The sequence below is a fragment of the Dasypus novemcinctus genome, chromosome 17 (genome assembly GCF_030445035.2).
Source record: "Dasypus novemcinctus isolate mDasNov1 chromosome 17, mDasNov1.1.hap2, whole genome shotgun sequence".
NCBI classification, from domain to species: domain Eukaryota; kingdom Metazoa; phylum Chordata; class Mammalia; order Cingulata; family Dasypodidae; genus Dasypus; species Dasypus novemcinctus.
The window spans coordinates 86031367-86055019 of record NC_080689.1 but is presented as its reverse complement, the minus strand read 5'-3'; the positions used below and the strand labels follow the sequence as shown (position 1 = coordinate 86055019).

Genomic DNA, 23653 nt, shown 5'->3' with positions numbered 1-23653 from the left:
GCTACTCAAATAGATTTCAATCCATCTTTTTAATGAAATTTTAGATTGAATTGATCCTAATTTGTCTTATTTTATAAACTTCCTGGAAACTTCCATGTAACTATGTTAGGAAAACACATATTCCCAATTCTTGGGTTTTATACTGCTTTGTAGCAAAGTCTCTCTGAGTCAAAAAGAGATGCCACTTAAAAATTCCTGTTGAATGACAGGAAGAAGAAGGAAGGAAATAACAAAGATAAGAGCAGAACTAAATGAAATAGAAAATAAGAAAGCACTTGAAAAGATAAACAAGACCAAGAGCTGGTTTTTTGAGAAGATCAACAAAACTGACAAACCTTTAGCGAGACTAACAAAGAAAAAAAGAGAGAAGATGCAGATACACAAAATAAGAAATGAGAAAGGAGATATCACCACTGACCCCACAGAAATAAAGACTATCATAAGAGGATACTTTGAAAAACTATACTCCAACAAAAATGACAATTCAGAGGAAATGGACAAATTCCTAGAAACACATAAGCAGCCCATATTGATGAAAGAAGAAATTGATGATCTCAACAAACCAATCACAAGTAAAGAGATAGAATCTGTGATTAAAAACCTCCCAACTAAGAAGAGCCCAGGGCCAGATGGGTTCACAGGTGAATTCTACAAAACATTCCAGAAAGAACTAACACCAATCCTGCTGAAAACTATTTCAAAAAATCGAAACAGAAGGAACATTGCCTAACTCCTTCTATGATGCCGGCATTACCCTAGTACCAAAGCCAAACAAAGACACCACAAGAAAGGAAAATTACAGACCAATTTCTCTAATGAACCTAGACGCAAAAATACTTAACAAAACACTTGCTAATCGTATTCAACAACACATTAAACGAATTATACACCACGACCAAGTGGGATTCCTTCCAGGTATGCAAGGATGGTTCAACATAAGAAAATCAATCAATGTAATACACCATATAAACAGATTGAAGGAAAAAAATCACATGATTATATCTATAGATGCAGAAAAAGCATTTGACAAAATACAGCACCCTTTCTTGATAAAATCACTCCAAAAGATCAGAATACAAGGAAATTTTTTTGAACATGATAAAGAGTATATATGAAAAACCTACAGCCAACATTGTTTACAAAGGAGAAATCCTAAAATCCTTTCCTCTAAAGTCAGGAACAAGACAAGGATGCCCATTGTCTCCCCATCTATTTAACATTGTCTTAGAAGTACTTGCTCGAGCACTGAGGCAAGAACCAGATATAAAAGGCATTCACATTGGAAAGGAAGAAGTCAAAATTTCATTATTTGCAGATGACATGATCCTATACATAGAAAACCCTAAGAGGTCTACAACAAAGCTTCTAGAACTCATAAATAAGTTTAGTAAAGTTGCAGGTTATAAGATCAATGCGCAAAAATCAGTAGCATTTCTGTACACCAATAATGAGCAAGATCAGGAGGAAATCAAGAAACAAATACCATTCACAATAGTAAATAAAAAAATCAAATATTTAGGAATAAATTTAACTAAAGATGTAAAAAACTTATACACTGAGAACTATACAAGACTGTTCAAGGAAATCAAAGAAGACATAATAAATGGAAGAATATTCCTTGTTCATGAATAGGAAGACTAAATATTATTAAGATGCCTATCCTACCAAAACTGATCTACACATTCAATGCCATCCCAATAAAAATCAACACAGCCTTCTTTAAGGAACTAGAAAAACTAACTATGAAATTTATTTGGAAAGAAAAGAGGCCCCGAATAGCCAAAGACATATTGAAAAAGAAAAACGAAATTGGAGGAATCACACTACCTGACTACAAAACATACTACAAAGCTACAGTAGTGAAAACAGCATGGTACTGGCATAAGGAGAGACACACAGACCAATGGAATCGAATTGAAAGTTCTGATATTGAACCTCATATATATAGCCATATAATATTCAATAAAGCCACCAAACCCTCTCAACTGGGAGAGAATGACCTATTCAACAAATGGTGCCTGGAGAACTGGATAGCCATATGTAGAAGAATGAAAGAGGATTACCATCTCACACCTTATACAAAGATCAACTCAAGATGGATCAAAGACCTAAATATAAGAGCCAAGACCATAAAGACCTTGGAAAGCAGTGTAGGGAAACATCTACAGGACCTTGTAATAGGAAATGGCTTCATGAATATCACACCAAAAGCACGAGCAGCAAAAGAACTAATAGATAAATGGGACTTCCTCAAAATCAAAGCCTTCTGCACCTCAAAGGAATTTGTCAAGAAAGTAAAAAGGGAACCCACACAATGGGAGAAAATATTTGGCAACTGTATATCTAATAAGAGACTTATAACTTGCATACATAAAGAACTCCTATATCTTGAAAATAAAAAGATAAACAACCCATTTAAAAAATGGGAAAAAGATTTAAACAGACATTTCTCCAAAGAAGAAATACGAATGGCTAAAAAGCACATGAAAAAATGCTCCAAATCTCTAGCTATCAGGGAAATGCAAATCAAAACTGCAATGAGATACCATCTTACTCCCATAAGATTGGCAGCTATGACAGAAACAGAAGAATACAAATGCTGGAGAGCATGTGAAGAAATGGGAACACTCATCCACTGCTGTTGGGAATGCAGAAGGATCCATCCATTCTGGAGGACAGTTTGGCGGCTTCTCAAAAAACTAACCATAGATTTGCCATATGACCCAGTAATTCCGCTGCTGGGTATATACCCAGCAGAACTGAAAACAAGGACACAAACCGATATATGTACACCAATGTTCATAGCAGCATTGTTCAATATCGCCAAAAGTTGGAATCAACCCAAATGCCCATCAACAGACGAGTGGATCAATAAAATGTGGTATATACACACAATGGAATACTACTCGGCTGTAAGAACAAATACACTACAAACACACGTGATAACATGGATGAATCTTGAGAACCTTATGTTGATTGAAGCAACCCAGGCATTGAAAGACAAATACTACATGACCTCAATGATATGAAATAAGCAAGCTGCCTCAGAGAGCTAGAGACTGGAAGATAGGCTTACAGGAAATCGGGGGGTGGAGGAAGGATGTGAGCTGATGTCTGCAGGGGTGGAATCTATGAGGAGCTGGTGGTAAGTATGAGCACAAAGAAGAGATAAAATGGGGGCAAGGGGTTGCCTCTGGGTGGGGCTTTGCGGGTTTGAGGGGGGCTGAGGATGGGCGGATGGGTAATATTGCCCACAAAATTGGGGGGAGGGAGGTACAACATATGAACATAGGAGAGTGTCAGGTGTTGGCTGAGAGTAAAATGCTGAGAAAACCGTATCAAAATATAATTAGGATGGTTACCTGTTTAGGATGCTCAGAGGGGATGGTCTGACATGGGACTGACTCCTGGGGAATGTGTGAATGCTCATTTTGCCAGGGTGGGTTGTACCTTTGGGTAGAGACCCAAGTAGTGAGAGTGGGGGTGGACCCACATTCTGGGTAGGACTAATGCCAGCAAAAAAGAGGGAACTGTTATCTCTTGAGAGAAAGGGTGGCTCCCAGGGCATTAGGGCAATTGAGCAAGTCAGGCCCTGAACACTGTTGCAAGTATCTCTGGATGTGGCTCCTCAGGAAATGGAGATTGGCTGTCGCTGTGGGCCTCAAAGGGAGGGGAAAATGAATTTTGAATGGATGGAACCCAGGTAAATGTGGGGGTAAGAGAGGAGTTTCGCGAGAGTACACAAGGATGGATATAAAACATGTAATATTACACCAAAAACATATAGGGGACGACAGACTAATAATGTAAACTGTAATGTAAAACATAGGATAACTAAAAATTTAGAAAACTGTATATCCTACAGTATGGACACAATGTAAGCACAGATGTCACCTTGTTTGAAAGCTATTGTCTGAGAGTCTGTACATCAGTTTAAGTAAACATGATATGAATAAGTTATAAGAATATTGCTGTGGAAGGGAAAAAGTTTTATGGTGGATGTGTGGGAGTACTGTATTTTGTATATATGAATTACTGTGATCTAAGGCTCTTGTGAAGAGAAGCTCAATAATTGGAAAGAAGAAAAGAAAAAGATAGGATGTAGAATTTTTCCAAATCAGTATGTATTCTATATCTAACCTTTAAACTCATCGCTATATTCCATTTTACTAGTAAGGGAACCTGACATTATATTGGGCTTCACTTTTCAGGAAGTTTTGGATCACAGAGTGGTTCAACAATGGCAGCAGAGGAATACTGGTATGGGATGTTATTGACAGACAATATACGGTTGACAGGGAGTTATACAGGGCATATGTCCAGGGTGCATGGAAATGTTTGGATATAATCATAGTGGAAACAATTAAAAACAACAGCTGGGGGGTACTGGGTTACTGGCCGGGTGGGGGAACTCTGTCGTGGTCCCTAGGGGAGCAGTGGTAGTCCTCCAGGTGCAACGGTAAGATCCAGGAAGCAATGAGGGTCCAACAGTGAGCCCCTGATACTAATGACTATGCTTGTAAACCTATACGCCTGAAATAAGAACAAGGCCTAGAGCATCACTGTGCCTAGGAGTTTCCTCCTGACAGCCTTCATGTTACTCAAATGTGGCCAGTCTCGAAGCCAAACTCAGCATGTAAATGCAATGCATTCCCCCCACCATGGGACATGACACCTGGGGATGAGCCTCCCTGGCACCGAGGGATCACTACCAAATACCAGTTGATGACGTAACTAGAAAATGACCTTGAATTAAAGGTTTAATGCGGACCAGCAGAATATCCCTGTCTACATATAATAAGAGGAGTTTAAAATGCTGTTTCACCTAAATTAAGGGGGAAATGGAAAGGACAAATGAGTTTATATGGCTATGAGTGTCTAAAAAAGATTCTGGAGGTTGTCAGAAGGATTGCCCTTATGCACACCTGAGCAGAGTCTCAGAGACAGATAAAGTAGATACAACCCCAGGTATTGGTCCTCTTGAGGGCTAAAGAGACCCACATGTTCTATGGTCATGGCAGATGGGGTTCACTGCCATGCCAGTTAACCCTTCTTTGGAGCTGGTGTTTCTGCATGATGGAGCTGGACTCAGATGGGATCTCTATTCACAAGACTTTCATGCTACTTTACAGGAATTGTAGTTCATGCTGGGGCTTAAGATATATCTAGGGGATTTGAATCTCTGGACTGACAACATGATAGCCAGGTCCTGACCTCAACAGACTTCAGCTCCTACACTCTGATTTATTGGACTTACCCCACTCAGCTAACATGGAGTTGAAGGAGGTCAACCACCACACCATGGAGCCTAGAGTGCCTACAACTGAAAGCAGGAGGATTGCATCCAATATCCATGTGGAATCTAAACCCCCTCTTGACATAGATATGGAATGGACACAACCAAGCCAAGGTCCACAGGAAGGAGGAATACAGTAAGGATCAGATTGGACTTAATGATATTCTGTTCATGAACTATTGTGGTTAATAATTGAGAAAATGTGGCATTGTTGTGAAAAAAGTGGTCATGGTGGCTGCTGGGTGCGGGGAAGGGGAGGAAGAGAAGAGATGTGGAGGCATTCTCGGGACTTGGAGTTGTCCTGGGTGGTGCCCCAGGGAGAATTGCTGGATGTTGCATGTCCTCCCATGGCCCACTGGATGTAACGAGGGAAAGTGTGGGCTATGGTGTGGAACACGGGACATGGGGTGCAGGGATGCCCGGAGATGTACTCACCAGATGCAATGGATGTGACATGATGATGGGGGAGAGTGTTATTGGGGGTGGAGTGGTGGGGTGGGGGGGTGGGGGTAATTGGGGACATCATATTTTTTTTAATGTAATATCTTTTAAAAAAATGAATAAATTGAGTAGAATTTGGAAAAAAAATTCCTGTTGAATGAACAAACAACATTAAGTCAACAGTTATTTCAGTCCATGAAATTGTTTTCAGGTTATGCACATTTTTTACTTAATTGAGGTATAATGCATAAACTTACATAATGCATAACTTACATAAGCAATATGTGTATAGCAATAACTGTGAACTTACAAAAAAAAAACATATATAACATCATACAGGACTCTCATACCTCACCCTACCACCAGGACCTTGCATTGTTGTTAGACATTTTTAACTAGTTATTAAAGAGCATTGTCAATATATTACTACTAACTGAAATATTTTTCCCAATCCACCCTATTATTATTATTATATTTGTATCATTTATATATGAAGATACAAAAGCATTAAGTTTATAGTAAAAGTAGTGAACTTACAAAGCAAACATGCATAATATCATACAGGAGTCCCATACATCTATCCTCCACCTACACCTTCCATTGCCATTAGACATTTGTTACACGTGAAGAAAAAATATTGTCAAAATCTTACTACTAAATATAGTCATTCTCTTACATTTGGTGTATTTTCCCCCAAAACACCCTGTTATTATTTTTAATATATTTTTATGGTAGAAGTTGTAATCCTATAAAACAATTATGTACATGTGCAGAATTCCCAAACAACATCCCTCTAGCATCACACCACACTGTGGCGGGATAATGTCATCTGATTACCACTACCTCCACTGTGTAGATTTGGCACAAATTTTGCATACTGCCCCATTATCAGCAAAGTACATCTTTGGCATAGTTACAAGAATATTAGATTATTACTGCTAACCACAATCCATCGTTCACTCCAGCTGTATTTTTCCCATGCTTCCTCACATTCCCACCACCCTGCAATTATGTTGTACATTAGTTCCTGAGATCTTGTTTGATTTTTTTCTTCATTTGTTCTTTTGTATGTTCACTTTCTTTTTTTTCCTTCATTTATTTATTGATTGATTGATTGATTGATTTTGTAAAAATATTACATTAAAAAATATATGAGGTCCCATTCAACCCCACCAGCCCCACCGCACCCCTCCCCCTCCCCCCCCCCCAGCAACACTTACTCCCATCATCATGACACATCCATTGCATTTGGTAAGTACATCTCTGGGCATCTCTGCACCTCATGGTCATTGGTCCACATCATGGCCCACACTCTCCCCCATTCCATCCAGTGGGCCCTGGGAGGATTTACAATGTCTGGTGATTGCCCCTGAAGCACCATCCAGGGCAACTCCAAGTCCCAAAGGCACCTCCACATCTCATCTCTTCCTGCCATTCCCCATACCCATCAGCCACCATGTCCACTTTTCCCACTCCAATGCCACCTTTTCTCTGTGGACCTTGGATTGGTTGTGTCCGTTGCACCTCTATGTCAAGAGGAGGCTCAGATTCCACATGGATACTGGATGCAATCCTCCTGCTTTCAGTTGTAGGCACTCTAGGCTCCATGGTGTGGTGGTTGTCCTTCTTCAACTCCATCTTAGCTGAGTGAGGTGAGTCCAATAAATCCGATTGTAGGAGCTGGAGTCTGTTGAGGCTCAGGGCCTGGCTATCATATTGTCAGTAAAAAGATTCAATCCCCTAAATATATCTTAAACCCCAATACCAACTACAATTCCAGTAAAGTAGCATGATAGTCTTATGAAAAGAGATCCCCTCTGGGTCCTGTTTCATCACGCAGAAACACCAGCTCCAAAGAAGGGCCATCTGACATGGCAGTGAACCCTATCTGCCATGACCATAGAACCCGTGGGTCCCTTTAGCCCTCAAAGGAACCAATACCTGGGGATTGTATCTACTTTATCTGTCTCTTAGACTCTGCTCAGTTGCGCATAAGGGCAATCCTGACAGCTTCCAGACTCTTTTTTTTTAGAGACTCATAGCCATATAAACTCATTTCTCTTTTCTATTTCCCCCTTACATTAGGTCAAACAGCATTTTAAAGTCATATTATTCTATGTAGACAGGGATATTCTACTGATCCGCATCGAACCTTCAATTCAAGGTCATTTTCCAGTTGCATTATCAGTTGTTAGTTGATAGTGATCTCTTGGTGCCAGGGAGGCTCATCCCTGGGTGTCATGTCCCATGCTGGGGGGAAGGCATTGCATTTAGATGCTGAGTTAGGCTTCGAGACTGGCCACATTTGAGTAACATGAAGGCTGTCAGGAGGAAATTCCCAGGCACAGTGCTGCTCTAGGCCTTGTTCTTATTTCAGGCATATAGGCTCACAAGCATAGTCATTAGTATCAGGGGCTCACTGTTGGACCCTCATTCCTTCTCGGTCCTTGCCGCTGCACCTGGGGGACTCCCGCTGCTCCCCTAGGGACCATGGCACAGCATCCCCGGCCAGGGACCCAGTACCCCCCCAACTGTAGTTTTTAATTGTTGCCACTATGATTATATCCAAACATTACCATGCACCCTGAACATATGCCCTGTATAGCTCCCTGTCAGCCATATATCACCTGTCAATAGTATCCTATACCAGTATTCCTCCGCTGCCATTGTTGGACCACTCTGTGATCCAGAACTTCCTGAAAATTGAAGCCCCAATATAATGTCAGGATCTCTTACTAGCAAAATGGGATATAGCGATGGGTTTAAAGGTTAGATATAGAATATGTGTTGACTTGGAAAAATTCTGCATCCTATCTTTTTCTTTCCTTTTTTTTTTCCCCTAATTATTGAACTTCTTTTCACAAGAGCCCTAGACCACAGCAATTCATGTATACAATATACAGCACTCCCACACATCCACCACAAAACCTTTCCCCTTCCACAGCAATACTCTTACAACCTATTCACAACATATTTACTTAAAGTGATGTACAGAGTCTGAGACAATAGCTTTCAAACCAGGTGACATCTGTTCACTTTCACAGGCCATTTTTAAGCTCACCAATCCTTTCTTCTGCCTCCTTAAAACTGCTATTTATGATTCCAATATTTTTTAATTTGACTTATTGCACCGTTCATTTCCATAAGATCTGTTTTTTTTTTATATGCTTTCAAATTATATTTTGTGCTCATCCAAGGTCTTCTTAATATCCTTAATCTCTTTAGCCATCTCATTGAATTTATTAGGGAGATTTGTTTGAACATCTATGATTAGTTGTTTCAACTCCTTTATGTCATCTGGAGGCTTATCTTGTTCTTTTAACTGGCCCATAGCTTCCTGTTTCTTGGTGTGGATTTTAATTTTTGGTTGTGTCTTGGCATCTGGCTTACTACAGTAATTATTTATTCTGGGTGTAGATTTTCTCATTAGTTTCAGGCTTCCTGCACTTTCTCCCTTGCTGGTTGTGCAGTAGGAGCCAAGGATGCAGTTGGTGTTACAAGATATGGAGGCTGAAGCTGCCCTCATTGCACCAGGGACCAAGGAAGCTTCTCCCAACTTTCTCCTTTACCAGGGGAAGGGACAAAGTCACACCTTTGTGGAATAATACAAGTTGTGCTGGCCTAGACTGTAGCTGCCCAGAGAGAGTAATGAAGCTTCAATTCCTTTCCCCCTTGCCTTGGGTAGGGGTGGAACTGCAGGTGTGGGCAACAATTTATGCAGTTCAGGTCCAAAGATGACCACAGTTGCCCCCCCCAGTAGAATTCCAATTATTCAGTCTTTGCCAGCCAAATGTACCTGCAGTTACCAGGATAGACTTGTACAGGGCCCCCAGTCTCCTCCCTGCAAGAGATTGGGCTGAAGACTGGGATAAGGCTGCAGGGAGATCTGGGTGAAATAAACTTTTCCTACAGTCTCTATGACTTTTGTTCAGCCCAGTTTCTGCTCATGCTGGGGCAGGGTCAAAATGGAAGGCAACGGCCTCTTTCAGACGTCAACAGTTTCAATCTTTAGATGTTCTTAGGGTTATACTTTAGTGAGCCAAATTTACTAATCAGTACTTGAAAGTGGTGGCCAAACATCTCCTTCTCCCCTGTTTTTGGGAATGGAGCTTCCAATTCCAGCCACGGAATTGCTTCTGGGTGACTTGCATTGCCAAAATCTGGTGATCAAATGCCCCTGAGAACTGGCCAGTAATTTCCTCGAGAGACTGCCGCAGGTCCCCCAGCTTTCTCCCTGTAGAGGTGGGCCTGGGGCCTAGGCTAGAACTGCAATATGGCCTGGATGGAACAAAACCAGTCCCCACCAGCACTGTGATTTTCAGTCCTCCCTGCTTCCTCTCTGCCAGGCACAGAGTTAAGATGCCAGCGACTGGCCTCTTTCTCACTTGAACAATTTCAAACTTTAGCTGTTCTTAGGGTTATATTTTTGCCCACTGAATTTACTCATCAGTAGCTGAATTTGTTGCCCAACCATCTTTTTCTCCTCCATAATTTGGGAGTGGAGCTTTCAATTCCAGCCGGCAAACAGTGGCCAAACTGAAATCAACATATTTCATTGGCTGAGCATAATCTCTTTTAACCTAAACATTCTTCAATTAATATAGTATATTGTATATTAAGGCACTCACAATTACTATTTGATGGCATTAAGAAATGAAAATAGTTATCTAAATTAAAAAAGAAGGCAGAGTAGCAAATGTATTCATCTTCTGTGACACTGAAAAGAAAGGCTTGGATGGCAAAGTGTCCAGGGAAATAAGGATAAAGGAGGAAATGACCTTCCACAGGGGAAGTTTTGCATATGAAGGATCAAGGATTTAAATCTTGGGAAGGACCAGAGGTGGAGGATGATGGGGGAGAAGGAAGAAGATGAAAAATATTTAAACATTAAGGAGATACAATGAGTAGAGAATCAATTCATCAGGGTGTAAAGTTTAAGCGACCCTAGCCTAGAGGGTCAGTTCACCTGGTTACTTGATCTCACCATGGTACAGTCCCCTAAAGGATGAGGTTTCTCAGACAGATGGAAGAAGCAAACATATTCTAAGAGAAGAGACAATGGGGGAAGAAAGAGGAAACCGACTAGGATGATCCCTTTTCACCTGTCAATTCCTCTCTCCTTGGCTCCACTTGCCAACATTGTCATGGACAAAGACCCCCATGGACACCCCAACAGACGTCCCCTATGAAGTCTGCTTTCCTTTCTCCCTACACTCTCGACCTTCCCTCTCCTCTGTCCCCTTCATTCTTCTTCTCCATTCCCCATTCTCAGGTAAGCAATGGCTTCCCTTTCTCCTTCCTCCTCTCTCTTTCCCCAGTTCCTCTCAGTCTTCCTGCCCCTCCATTTACTGACCCATCATCTCTTCTCAGGCTTCAACTAGTCCTTTCTACCCTGCCATGTGGCATCTCATGTGGCAATTTATCTCTTTATGAGAAGGTTCTATCTCCCAACTCTGGCCCTAATCTTCTGTATCCCTCATGCTAGCAAGGTTCTCTGTGCAAAGTCTGAACAGGGTTGAAAGAAAGGAGAGGACACCAGAGCCAGGGAGGCAGAGGAGAGCAGGGAACTGACATTAGCTAGTACTGCCATATGCCCTGCTCCCCAAATGAGTAAACTAAGGCTAAGAAAGGTGAAATCATGTGATTAGGAATACAAAACTCCTGAGACATAGAACCATGACTTAAACCAAATACTAACTAATAAGATCAGACTAGATAGAGAATAAGCTTCTTCCCTCTTTACCATGGGTTTACTGTGGAAGCAAATGAGCTACATTTCATGGCCTAGGTCACAGTAATAAAATGTTGATAATCAAGAAAAAAACGAAATGAGAACAGAGGAGACCTGTGATATGCCTGATGGTCCAACAAATGCCAACTTGCAACAGGTTTTTATAATACTTTATGGTAATAGTAAGGGATACAGTATCCCAGACACTGACAAGCATCATATCAGTGGATCCTCCAATAGTCCCATGGGGCAGGTTGGATTAGCCCCATTATATAGATAAGGAAACTAGGATTTAGAGAGAGTAAATATCATGTCCAATGTCACACAATCAGTAAATCCAGAAATCAGGATTCAAACTCAGGAAGCCTGATCAAGAGCCCTCATTCTAAAACCTAGTGCTGGCCATTTAATAGCTAAAACTCATGGTTGCTACTTTCAGGGACAAGAATTAGAGACTCTTAGAGTGAGAAAGGAGTGTAGAAATGAAATTTCTCATTTCTTTTTTTTTTTTGTCACTAGAGCAAGATTTCATTTTTGATAATAAAAGTGTTCTCCTTGAGACATACTAGGTTCATATATATGTTTAAAGAGTTTTTCAATGGCACAAAGAATGGGTGCCATTTTCTGAATAACTTTTTTATTCTCTTTATTTTTATAAATGTTATAGTCAAATAATATGAGGTCCCCATATGCCTCCCAACCCCCTCACCCCACTCCTGCCACATCAACAACCACTTTCATCATCATGGAACATGTTTTCTCATTTATTAATTGAGGAGACTGAAGAACAGCAAATAAAGGGCATGGTCTGGTCATTTAGGGACAGATTTGAAATTTGAGACCAGTGCTCATTTACCTATGCTTTTGCTTGCATTTTTTTTCTTGAGGCCACCATCGAATTGGATAAAAAGAATCCCTACATTGCTGAGGGAAATCTCTTTTGCAGATCATAGCTGCAATCAGCTGTATATGAAATCAACTGACTACATAACCTAAATCCTGTTATGTTTTTAGTCAATGCAATAGTGAACTATTTACAGACATCTTAGGGAAGAAATCCATTGAATTCTGCAAAAAAGGAGAATTAAGAAAGGTTTTTGGAAAAGTAACTCCTTTACCAAATGTCCTCTTCATACCCGACACGTCCATCATCTCATCCCTCAAGCCCCAACCATGCCTCCAATAATTCCCTCATCTAGGCTGATTATCATCAACTTAGAAGATGACTGAACTGTGATGATTAAAAAAGTAACAATACATTATGAGGGATAGTCTCAGAGACCAAGATAGCAAATGTCATAGCAACGGTCACACAACTTTGGTCAAGAAGATCCTAGAAGACTCAGGATGCCTGAAGATATCTTTTTGTGTTTTTGTCCTCACCTGAAGGAGACCATATGAAACAATCATAATCCTGGGATCCTATATGAGTTACATCATATGTAAAATTTCCGTAGATGTGATTAAGTTAAAACTTCAAACAGGAGAATTACCTGGATAAAAACACTGGCCCCCCAATGCCATCACATATATTCTCACTGGAGGGACATTTGACCAAAAATAGAAAATAAAGTGGTATTAAAACAGTTAAGACAGTAATTAGAATCCTTGAGGACTGAAGCAAGTCAGCCACAACAATCAAATTGTTCATTGCAAGAAGGCTCTTAATATAGGTCTTATGTTCTCTTTATGTGGTAGAATCCTGACAGATTTTAGTACCAAGCATGGGGTGGTGCTATAACAAATACCAAATATCTGGAAGTGAGTTTTAAAATTGTTGATGGGAAAAGAATGGAAGAATTTTGAGGCCTCTGGTAAAGCCTAGATTTCCTCAAGCAGAACATTAGTGGAAATATAGATATTTGCTTCTGTTGAGGGCTCAGAGGAAATGACAAACAGTTACCTTAAAGGGGGAACATGACAATCCTTTTATATAGAATCAGAACGTTGCTGAATTTTGTCTATGAGTTTTTTGTGTGCAAAGCAGAATTCAAAATCAATAAACTTGTACACGTAGCCTAGGAGATTTCCAAGCGAAGAGTTCACACCATGTCCCAGGTTCATCTTTCTACATATGTAAACTACAGGAGGAAAGGTAAAATGGTAAAGTGAAAAAAAAAACTGTTAAGTAAAGAGGAACTATGACTTATGATTTGGATAATACTCCATCTGTCCAGATTGCAAAAGATGTTAAAATTAAGATAGATATCAACTGTAAAGGAAGAATGAACTGGAGAAAAGGTCAAGAGAGACATGATAACTCTTGCAAGTGAAAACACATTAGGCATGTGCATATGGATCACTTCAAACAAGGAGCAGAAATGAGGAACAGAGATGGGAATATCCTGGAAAGATCTGTGGAGGACCCTCTTGTCTAATATGTCAAATGGAGAGATGATATGGGCAAATTTAATACCTCATACTCCTATATATCAGGTATTAAATTTTCAATAATACTTCACTTATTTTTTCTAATATAAAATAAAAAGATGTATAATTCACTGTAGTTACATTATTCAACCTGCCACACATACATCATCCATCCTATAAGCAATAAATAGTTGTTTAATGGAAATTTTTTATTGACTTTAAAAAGAAAATCTATAGCTACCCAAATAGATTTCAACCCATCATTTTAATCAAATTTTAGATTGAATTGATCCTAACTTGTCTCATCTTATAAACTGCTTGGAAACTTCCATGTAGCTATGTCAGGAACACACATATTCCAAATTTGGATTTTTATACTGCTTTGTAGCAAAGTCTCACTGAGTCAAGCAAAGAGGTGCAACTTAAAAGTTTCTGTTGAATGAACAGATAACATTAAGTCAAGAGTTATTTCAGTCTATGAAATTATTTTCCAGTTATGCACATTTTAAAATATATTGAGTTATATCACTCATACAGAAACTTACATAAATGATAGATGTATAGTAATAACTATGAACTTACAAAACAAACATATATAATATCATACAAGACTCTCATACCTCACCCTACCATCAGTACCTTGCATTGTTGTTAGACATTTTTAGCTAGTTATTAAAGAGCATTGTCAATATATTACTACTAACTAAAGTATTTCCCCCAAACGATCCTATTATTATTATTATACATGTATCATATATATATGATGATACAAAAACAATAAGTGTATAGTAGAAGTTGTGGACGTACAAAGCAAACACACATAACATCATACAGGAGTCCCATACATTGACCCTCCACCAACACCTTGAATTGTCGTGAAACGTTTGTTACACATGAAGAAAGAATATTGTCAAAATCTTACTACTAATTATAGTCATTATCTTACATTTGGTGTATTTTCCCCAAAAACACCCTCTTATTATTTTTAATATATTTTTATGATAGAAGTTATAATCCAATAAAACAATCATGTACATGTGCAGAGTTCCCAAACAACATCCCTCTATCAACACACCACACTGTGGCAGGATATTTGCTACAGGTAAGACAATGTGATCTGATTATTACCACCTCCATAGTGTACATTTGGCACACATTTTGCATACTGACCCATTATCAACAAAGTAAATCTTTGGCATAGATGCAAGAATATTTTTTTATTACTGCTAACCACAATCCATAGTTCACTCCAGCTGTATTTTCCCCATGTTTCCACACATTCCCACCACCCTGCAATAATGATGTACATTTGCCCTAGCTAACAAAGGGCACTCTTGCATTTGTACCATAAAATATAATTCCCATCCACCTCTTAGTTTGCCATGCTATTCTGTTCCTAGAGTATTCTCTAGCATTCTGTCGATTGGCTTTTACATCCCTAGACAACCATTTTCAGCCAAATCCCCATTTATTAGTCTCTATGTACAATCATCCACTCTATACATATCCACACTTATACAGTAAAATTAATTAAAACTTCTACATGCATTAAATATCAGTAGTCCATACCTGGCCTCCTCTTATCTCCTTTGAGAATCTTCCACCTACCACTAGGTCTTGAAGATATTTTCCTACATTTTCTTCTAGAAGCTTTATGGTTCTTGCTTTTATTTATAGGTTTTTGATTCACTTTGAATTAATTTTTGGATAAGGTGTGAGATAGGGTTCCTCATTTCCTCTTTTGGCTATAGGTATCCAGTTTTTCAGCACCATTTGTTGAATGGACTGTTCTGCCCAAGACATGTAGATTTGACAGGCTAGTCAAAAATCACTTGACCATACATGCGAAGGTCTGTTTCTGAAGCATCGATTGGATTCCATTTATCTTTGTGTCTGTCTTTATGCCAGTACCATGATGTTTAACCACTATAGCTAGATAACATAGTTTAAAATCTGGAGATGACAGTTTGCTTTTCCTTTTTAAATGTTTCTGTCTATTCAGGACCCCTTACCCTTCCAAATAAATTTGATAATTGCTTTTTCAATTAAAAGAAATGCTGGTAGAATTTTTTCAGGATTGCATTGAATCTATACATAAATTAGAGTAGAGTTGACATCTTAATGATATTTAGTCTTCCAAGGGATGAGCATGGAATGTTCTTCCAGTTATTTAGGCCATTTTCTTATTTCTTTTAACACTGAGTTGCTGTGTTCTGAATACTAGTGCTTTCTATCATTGGTTAAGTTTATTCCTGCCTATTTGAGTGTTATCTGCCATATTTTATTTTCACCACTCTTTTAACATTTGGTACTTTTATTGAGATAATCTTCATTTCTAGACTCTCTTCCAGGCCTCTCTCTCCTGTCTTCTCTTTTCAGGTTCTAGCACACCTTTTAGTGTTTTCCTGAAAATCTGGTCTCTTCTTTAAAAATTCTTCCAGCTTCTGTTTATCTCTGATATTCTAAACTCATCCTCATTTTTGAAATATGATCTTGCCAAATATAAGATTCTTGAGTGGAAGTTTTCTATTGTACTATCATAAATATATCATACCAATGTTTTCTGGACTCCATGGTATTTTGTGAGAAATCAGCACTCTGTCTTATTGGGTATCCTTATTATTTTGCCTTGCTTTTATCTTGTTCCCAGAATTCTGACTTTTTTTTTTGGCATTTGACATTTTGATCAATGTGTGTCTTGACATTGGTCTATTTGGAGTATTTTGAATGGGAGTACATTGGGCTTCTTAGACATGGATATCTAGGTCCTTCAGTAGGATTGGGAAATTTTCTATCATTATTTCTTCAAATATTTCTTCTACCCCTTTTCCCTTCTCTTCTCCTTCTGAGACACCCATGACATGTATGTTTGCACGATTTTATATGTCATTAGTTCCCTGAGACCTTGTTCAATTTTTTTCCATTCTTTTCTTCATCCGTTCTTTTGTATGTTTACTTTCAGAGGCCATATTTTAAGCTCATCGATCCTTTCTTTTGACTCCTCAAATCTGCTATTTATGATTCCAATATTTTTAAATTTGACTTATTGCGCCATTCATTCCTATAAGATCTGCTATTTTTCCTCAAATTTTACTTTTTCTCATCCAACGTCTTCTTAATATTCTTAATCTCTTCAGCCATCTCATTGAATTTATTAAGGAGATTTGTTTGAACATCTATGATTAGTCATCTCAACTCCTTTATGTCATCTAGAGGCTTTTCTTGTTCTTTTAACTGGGCCATATCTTCCTGTTTCTTGGTGTGGATTATAACTTTTGGTTTTGTCATGACATCTGGCTTACTAGAGTATTTATTCTGGGTGCAGTTTTTCTCTTAGGTTCAGGCTTCCTGCCCTTTCTCCCTTGTTGGTTGTGCAATAGGATCCAAGGATGTAGTTGGTGTTACAAGATATGGAGGCTCAAGCTGCCCTCATTGCATTAGGTATCAAGGAAGCTTCTCCCAACTTTCTCCTTTGCCAGGAGTAGGGACAAAGTCACAGCTTTGTGGAATAATACAAATTGTGCAGGCCTAGACTGCAGCTGCCCAGAGAGACTAATGAAGCTTCACACCCTTTCTCCATTGCCTTGGGTAGGGGTTAGCTGCAAGTGTGGGCAACAATCTATACAATTCAGGTCCAAAGATGACCACAGTTGCCCTGGTAGAATTTTGATTATTCAGTCTTTGCCAGTCAAATGTACCTGTGGTTACCTGGATAGGCTTGTGCAGTGTCTGCCAGCATCCTCCGTGCAAGAAGTTGGACTGAAGACTGGGATAAGGCTGCAGGGTGATCTGGGTGAAATAAACAGGTTCCTACAGTCTCTATGACTTTTGTTCAGCCAGGTTTCCACTCATGCTTGGTCGGGGTCAAAATGGAAGGCAATGGCCTCTTTCAGACTTCAACAGTTTCAATCTTTAGATGTTCTTAGGGTTATACTTTAGTGAGCCAAATTTACTAATCAGTACTTGAAAGCGGTGGCCAAACATCTCCTCCTCCCCTGTTTTTGGGAATGGAGCTTCCAATTCCAGCCATAGAATTGCTCCTGGGCAACTTGCATTGCCAACATTGGGTGATCAAATGCCTCTGAGACTTGGCCAGTAATTTCCTAGAGAGGCTGCCACAGGCCCCACTTCCTCCCTGTAGAGGTGGGGTTGGAGCCTAGCCTAGAACTGCAATATGGCCTGGATGGAAGGAAGCTGGTCCCCACTGCAGTGTGATTTTCAGTCCTCCCTGCTTCCTCTCTGCCAGGTGCAGAGTTAAGATGCCAGCTACTGGCCTCTTTCTCACTTGAACAATTTCAAACTTTAGCTGTTCTTAGGGTTATATTTTTGCCCACTGAATTTACTCATCAGTAGCTGAATTTGGGGCCCAACTGTCTTTTCCTCCCCCATATTTTGGGAGTGGAGCTTTCAGTTCCACCCGGAAAACAGTGGCCAAACTGAAATCAACATATTTCATTGGCTGAGCATCATCCCTTATAACCTCAGCATTCTTCAATGAGTATAGTATATTAAGGCACTCAAAATTACTATTTGATGGCAATAAGAAATAGAAATTGTTACCTAAATTAAAAAAACAAGGTAGAGTAGCAAATCAATCATCTTTCGTGCCACTGAAAAGAAAGGCTTGGATGTCAAAGGGTCCAAGGAAGGAAAGAGTAAGGGAGGAAAATGACTTTCCACAGGGGAAGTTTTGCATATGAAGAACCAAGGATTTAAATTGTGGGAAGGACCAGACTAGGAGGATAATGGGGGAGAAGGAAAGAAGATGATAAATTTTTAACCATTAAGGAGATACAATGAATAGAGAATCAATCCACAGGGTGTAAATTTTACAAGACCCTAGCCTAGAGGGTCAATTCACCCTTTCACTTGAACTTGCCAAGTGAAAAAAAAAATATTTCTATGGCACAGTCCCCTAAAGGATGTGATTTCTCAGACAGATGGAGGAAGCAAACATATTCAAGTCTATTAGTGGAGGAAGCAGCTGGTGCTACAGGACTCATTGCCCTACCGCCCTGGGGAGGAGGTTTGTGTTCGAGGTTGAAGCACTGTGGGAGGAGAGCTCTTATCCTGCTGACAGTAATAATCTCCCAGATCTTCAGGCTGGAATCTGCTGATGGTGAGAGTGAAATCTGTCCCAGACCCACTGCCACTGAATCGATCTGGGACCCCAGATGCCCTGTTGGATGCATCATAGATGAGCAGTTTAGAAGCCTGTCCTGGTTTCTGGTGGTACCAGGCTAAGTAGCTGCTAACACTCTGACTGGCCTTGCACTTGAGGGTGACGGTCTCTCCTGCAGATGCAGCCACAGAGCCTGGAGACTGGGTCATCACGATGGCCCCACTGGCACCTGCAGCCAGAAAAGAACATAGAGCATACATTCAATCACAAATGGATAAAATATGTATCTAAACGTAGGTTTTCTTATTTATCATATATATTCAGATCTGCTTTGGATGAAATGGTTTGCTCTCTCTGCATGTTAAAACAGTTCTCCATATTTATGAATATAATTTTCTTCTAAACTTCTCACCTGAGGCCCAGAACACCAGGATGATGAGCAGTTGGGAATGTGACATCATCTTTCCAACCTGTATAGTGCACTGAGGTCCCATCTCCAGGGAAACTGCATTAATAGAGCTCTGAGCAGACAACCAAGTCCCTGAGGAGCATATGCAAATCAATAGAGAGTATAAAGTCAAACGAACATGTGCAGTGAGTTGTAAAGACAATAATGGAAGGAGATAAAATATCATGACCACAGGAAATGTAACTACATGCCTGCAAAAGGCAAGAAATCAACTTAACACTACAATTTTTAACAATATTCAGCACAATTCAGAAAATGAAATATTTTATCAGCAATTGTACTCTTTCAAATCAACTGCACCCATCTTGGAAACAAAATGAATTTGTAATAAAATACATGCACCTATAAGTGTAATATCAGATCTCAATTAAATGTTATAAATATGGTGCCAAAATCCTAGGTGGATTATACTCATATCATTGGATAGATTAAGATGTAGTGCACGTATGGTGTATCTATCTCAGTCTGTTCTAAATTTTAAACAGATATTTGAAGCTCCTCTCCAACATACCAAAGGAACCACACTTAGTATATCCAAAACAAGTTCTCTGTATTGCCCTTACTACAATATTACGCCCAGAAATGAGTCACCAAATACGTACAATTCATCCTTATGACTGTAATTTAAATTGATCACTTTCTAAAATCACTAATGTAAGGAGTAGCAGACCTGAAGTGTAACACCTCCACCTAGTGGTCATAGGTAAAATGGCTTCAGTTCCCAAGGCCTGATAGAGCACTTCTTCATTTATTCCTACCCAACAATATTGATACTTTTAGAACTATGCAGATAACAATATCATGAACACTTCTATGCAAAGGACATTAAATTATAAACAAGGAGAATGATTCATTTTATTGGGAGGTTGCACAGTAAACAAGTAACATTTCTGTAGCCATTACTAGCCTGCTTCTTTGAGATTTCCTCCTCTGAGCTAAGCTGTTACTCAGGAAAGGTAGGGCCATGTGACCCTGGTCCATTTCAGGATCAACCCTATGCATGAACAGTCAGAGGTAAGAGAAAATTTAGGACACTTTCACAATTATATGAATAAAAAATTCTTCCACTATCATGACTATAATTTTTCCTGCAGACTTTTTCCAAAGCTTCTAAGAGGTTTTCCTTGATGGGGAATGTCCTAAGGCATATATTGTTCTATTTCTAATTAATAAGTTCATTTCCTGTAGTTTTTCTCCTTATGAGCACTTTACCTTAGGAGCGGGTCCCCTCCAGCATTCAGGAATGGTGCTGCAGATGCCCACATCATCAGGGAGGGCATTCCTTCTCATCAACAATCCACCCTGTTCTTAGACCACCAAATATCTGTGTTTAGAAGGTGTTAATAATTAATTCAGGTTTGTTCTTTACACCCATGTATTTTTTCCTCCTCTTCCATGAAGTTGCATTTAATAAACATTCTTAAGTTTACTTATTTTGTTTGAATTTTTACTACTTAATTGATAGGTTTCCTGCATCAGTGCAATATAATTGCCTTCCCATTCTTGCATACATTCAAAAATTTAAAGTCACCATGGATGACAGGATGATAAAACAGGATGTGTCTTGTGAAGGGTAACTGGCTCAGAGGGCTCCACCTAAAATGTGAAGTAAGGAAATGTTGTCTTCAAGTAGAGGACAGTTGACCTAATGCGTGAATAGAGGAGGGGGCTGTCCTTCAAAGCCCAGGGAAGAGCACTTCAGAAAATGAACAGGACTTGGGAAAAGATGGGACTGGATATTTAATAAAGACTAAAGAAACAGTGTGAAAGCAGAACGGCTATGATCCAAGGGGAATATTAATTCGATGAAAGGTTGGGGCTTAGGTTATGTACTATGACAATCCATGGAAAAAGTTAGAATTAATTTTTCATTTCAGCAGGTACTTCTGGGTCATTTTACAAGTAATAACACTCCAAAGATGCACACACAGTAGAAGCCACTAATGTTTCAGTGCAGCTGGGAAACTAGCTTTTCTATCATCTCCTAACCTGAAGTCATATAATGATTAAAAAGTGAAATTTTCCAAATGCTCTCCCAATGCAAAAGATCCAATTTAAGCCCAATCAATCTTTGGTAAATGATTTAAAAAGAGCACATTCTGTTAAGTAGAATTCTAAAAAAGCCTGGGACCTCCTGCCCCTGGTATATACACACCTTCTCTCAATTGTTGAAACATTATTCAGGTGCTGCTGTGAAGTGATTTTGCAAATATCCTTAAAGCTGTTGACTTTAAGAAGGGGAGTCCATTAAATTTTGCTCTACTGGTCAGAGAAAAAGAGCCCAGAGAAATTAATAAATAATTAATATTTGCAATAGAAGAATTCATCTGAAGTTGGTTGTGGAGTTCCAGGGGACCATGTGACAAGGATTGTGGGCAGGCTCTAGGAGGAGAGAGCTGACAGTCAGCAAGGACATGGGACCTTAAAACTGCCACCTGAGGAACTGATTCTGACAAACCCCATGAGCTTGGAAGAGAACTCTGTGCTCTGGACAGAAGGCAGCCCTATTTAACCATGTAGGAACCTGAGAAGAGAATCATCAACATTGGACCCAGATTCCTGATCTATAAAACTCTGACCTAATAAATTGTTTATTAGTTATGAAATGAGTGAAAAGTGATATGTGTGTGTGTATTAAAATGAACCACATGCTTAAAAGGGAAGTCATAAATCCAGATACAAGAGTTATCATCCCATTTAGCTCATGGTTGAATGATGCTGACACATGTCTCTTCTCATGAAATGTGCTGTGTTTTATGCCCCTTTTACCCACATATTATTCCCTGATGTGTTACCAAATCCACAGGGTCAGAGCTAAATACTGTACTATGAAATAACAGGTAAGAGCAGAACTAGCTTTGAAGGTGGTCAGGATCTGTCCCCTCTGTTTCCATGGCCATGTTCTCTGACAACTGAAGAAATTCTAGACAGGGCTGTTGGTAAGAGGCCAGTGCACTGGGGACATCCCAGGTAGACCTGAACCAAGCTGCTGTCTTCACATTTGCTTAAACCCTGGAGTGCTTCAGATTCCTAATGTGAATGACTCCTTCCTTCTACATGAGACAGAATGGTAATGTTGCATTTTGTCTTGATCTAAGCAATAAATTCTCTTGTGCTTCCATTTATTTAGAGTTTACAATTCTACATGTTTTATTAATTTTGTAAATTCTTGTTGTTCAAATGACCAAAAAAATCTTAATTAATTATAGATAAAATCAACTTAGCAAGTATATTTTCTGGGCTCAACTTGCCCTTCCCAATGAACTTACCAGGGGTCAGTAAAGCCAAGTGCTGCTGTTGCAGACATGAAATCAGGCTGATCAATATATGACACATGATTCACATGCAGCTAGATCTAACATGCTTCAGGGTTCTCAAACAATTCTACATTATCTATGGAATTCATTTTCCCCAATATAGATACAGGGCCCCAGTGAATGTGCTCAATGAGTTTGGGCATGAATGGATGAAAGGAATGTGTTAGCAAATTCATAATATGAAGGCAACATTAATCTTTAAACTTGAAATGATGAGGCTTGTTACCAAATGCATACAATATTGATGTACAGAATAAAATATGATGCTGTTCCCTTAAGATGGGAACAATGCATTAGCAGTGCCCCAGATATTTTTCAGTAAAAGTTACACAATATTCCTGCAACAGATTCATGGAAACCAAATGCATGTGGTGACCTGGATTGGAACTTGGAAGGGGCACAGGATAAGAATAAAAAATTAGGTACACCTGAATGAAGTCTGGAGTATAGTTACTAAATTTGTATCAATGTAAATCTCTTAGTTTGACAAATGCACCACGATTATGTAAGATGTTAACATTAGGGAGAAGTGGGCAATGGTGTGAGGGGACTCTCTGGACAGCTTCTACAACTTATATGTGAATCTAAAATTATTCAGAAATAAAAACATATTTAACAAAACATGAGAAGAGAGATCTCAGTATAGCTGAGTGAACATTGTATTTAACCAAGTGAGGTCTGAAATGATGAAGTCATGCAAGATAATCCTATTCTAAAGCCAGACCCCATCTGCAGTGACATTAAAATGCTTGCTCCAGACATTCAGCATCTCCCATGACAAGTGAGAGCTGCACAACTTGAGATAGTGACTTTTTGACTCCTGATTTTCCTCACCTCATTGGACCCTTTGTTCTAAACAAGCGTACTTTAGAGCATACCCTTCAACCAAGGTATGTGTCCCAAAGGT

The 23653-nt window shown here is 39.3% G+C and overlaps 1 gene segment (V, D, J or C); it reads right to left on the bottom strand.

The window, feature by feature from the left end:
- Positions 1-18845: 18845 nt before the first annotated feature.
- LOC101422616 (immunoglobulin kappa variable 3-20-like) lies at positions 18846-19453 on the bottom strand. The segment is given in 2 exon segments: positions 18846-19189; positions 19373-19453. Coding segments are annotated over 2 exon segments (393 nt in total).
- Between the last annotated feature and the right edge of the window lie 4200 nt (positions 19454-23653).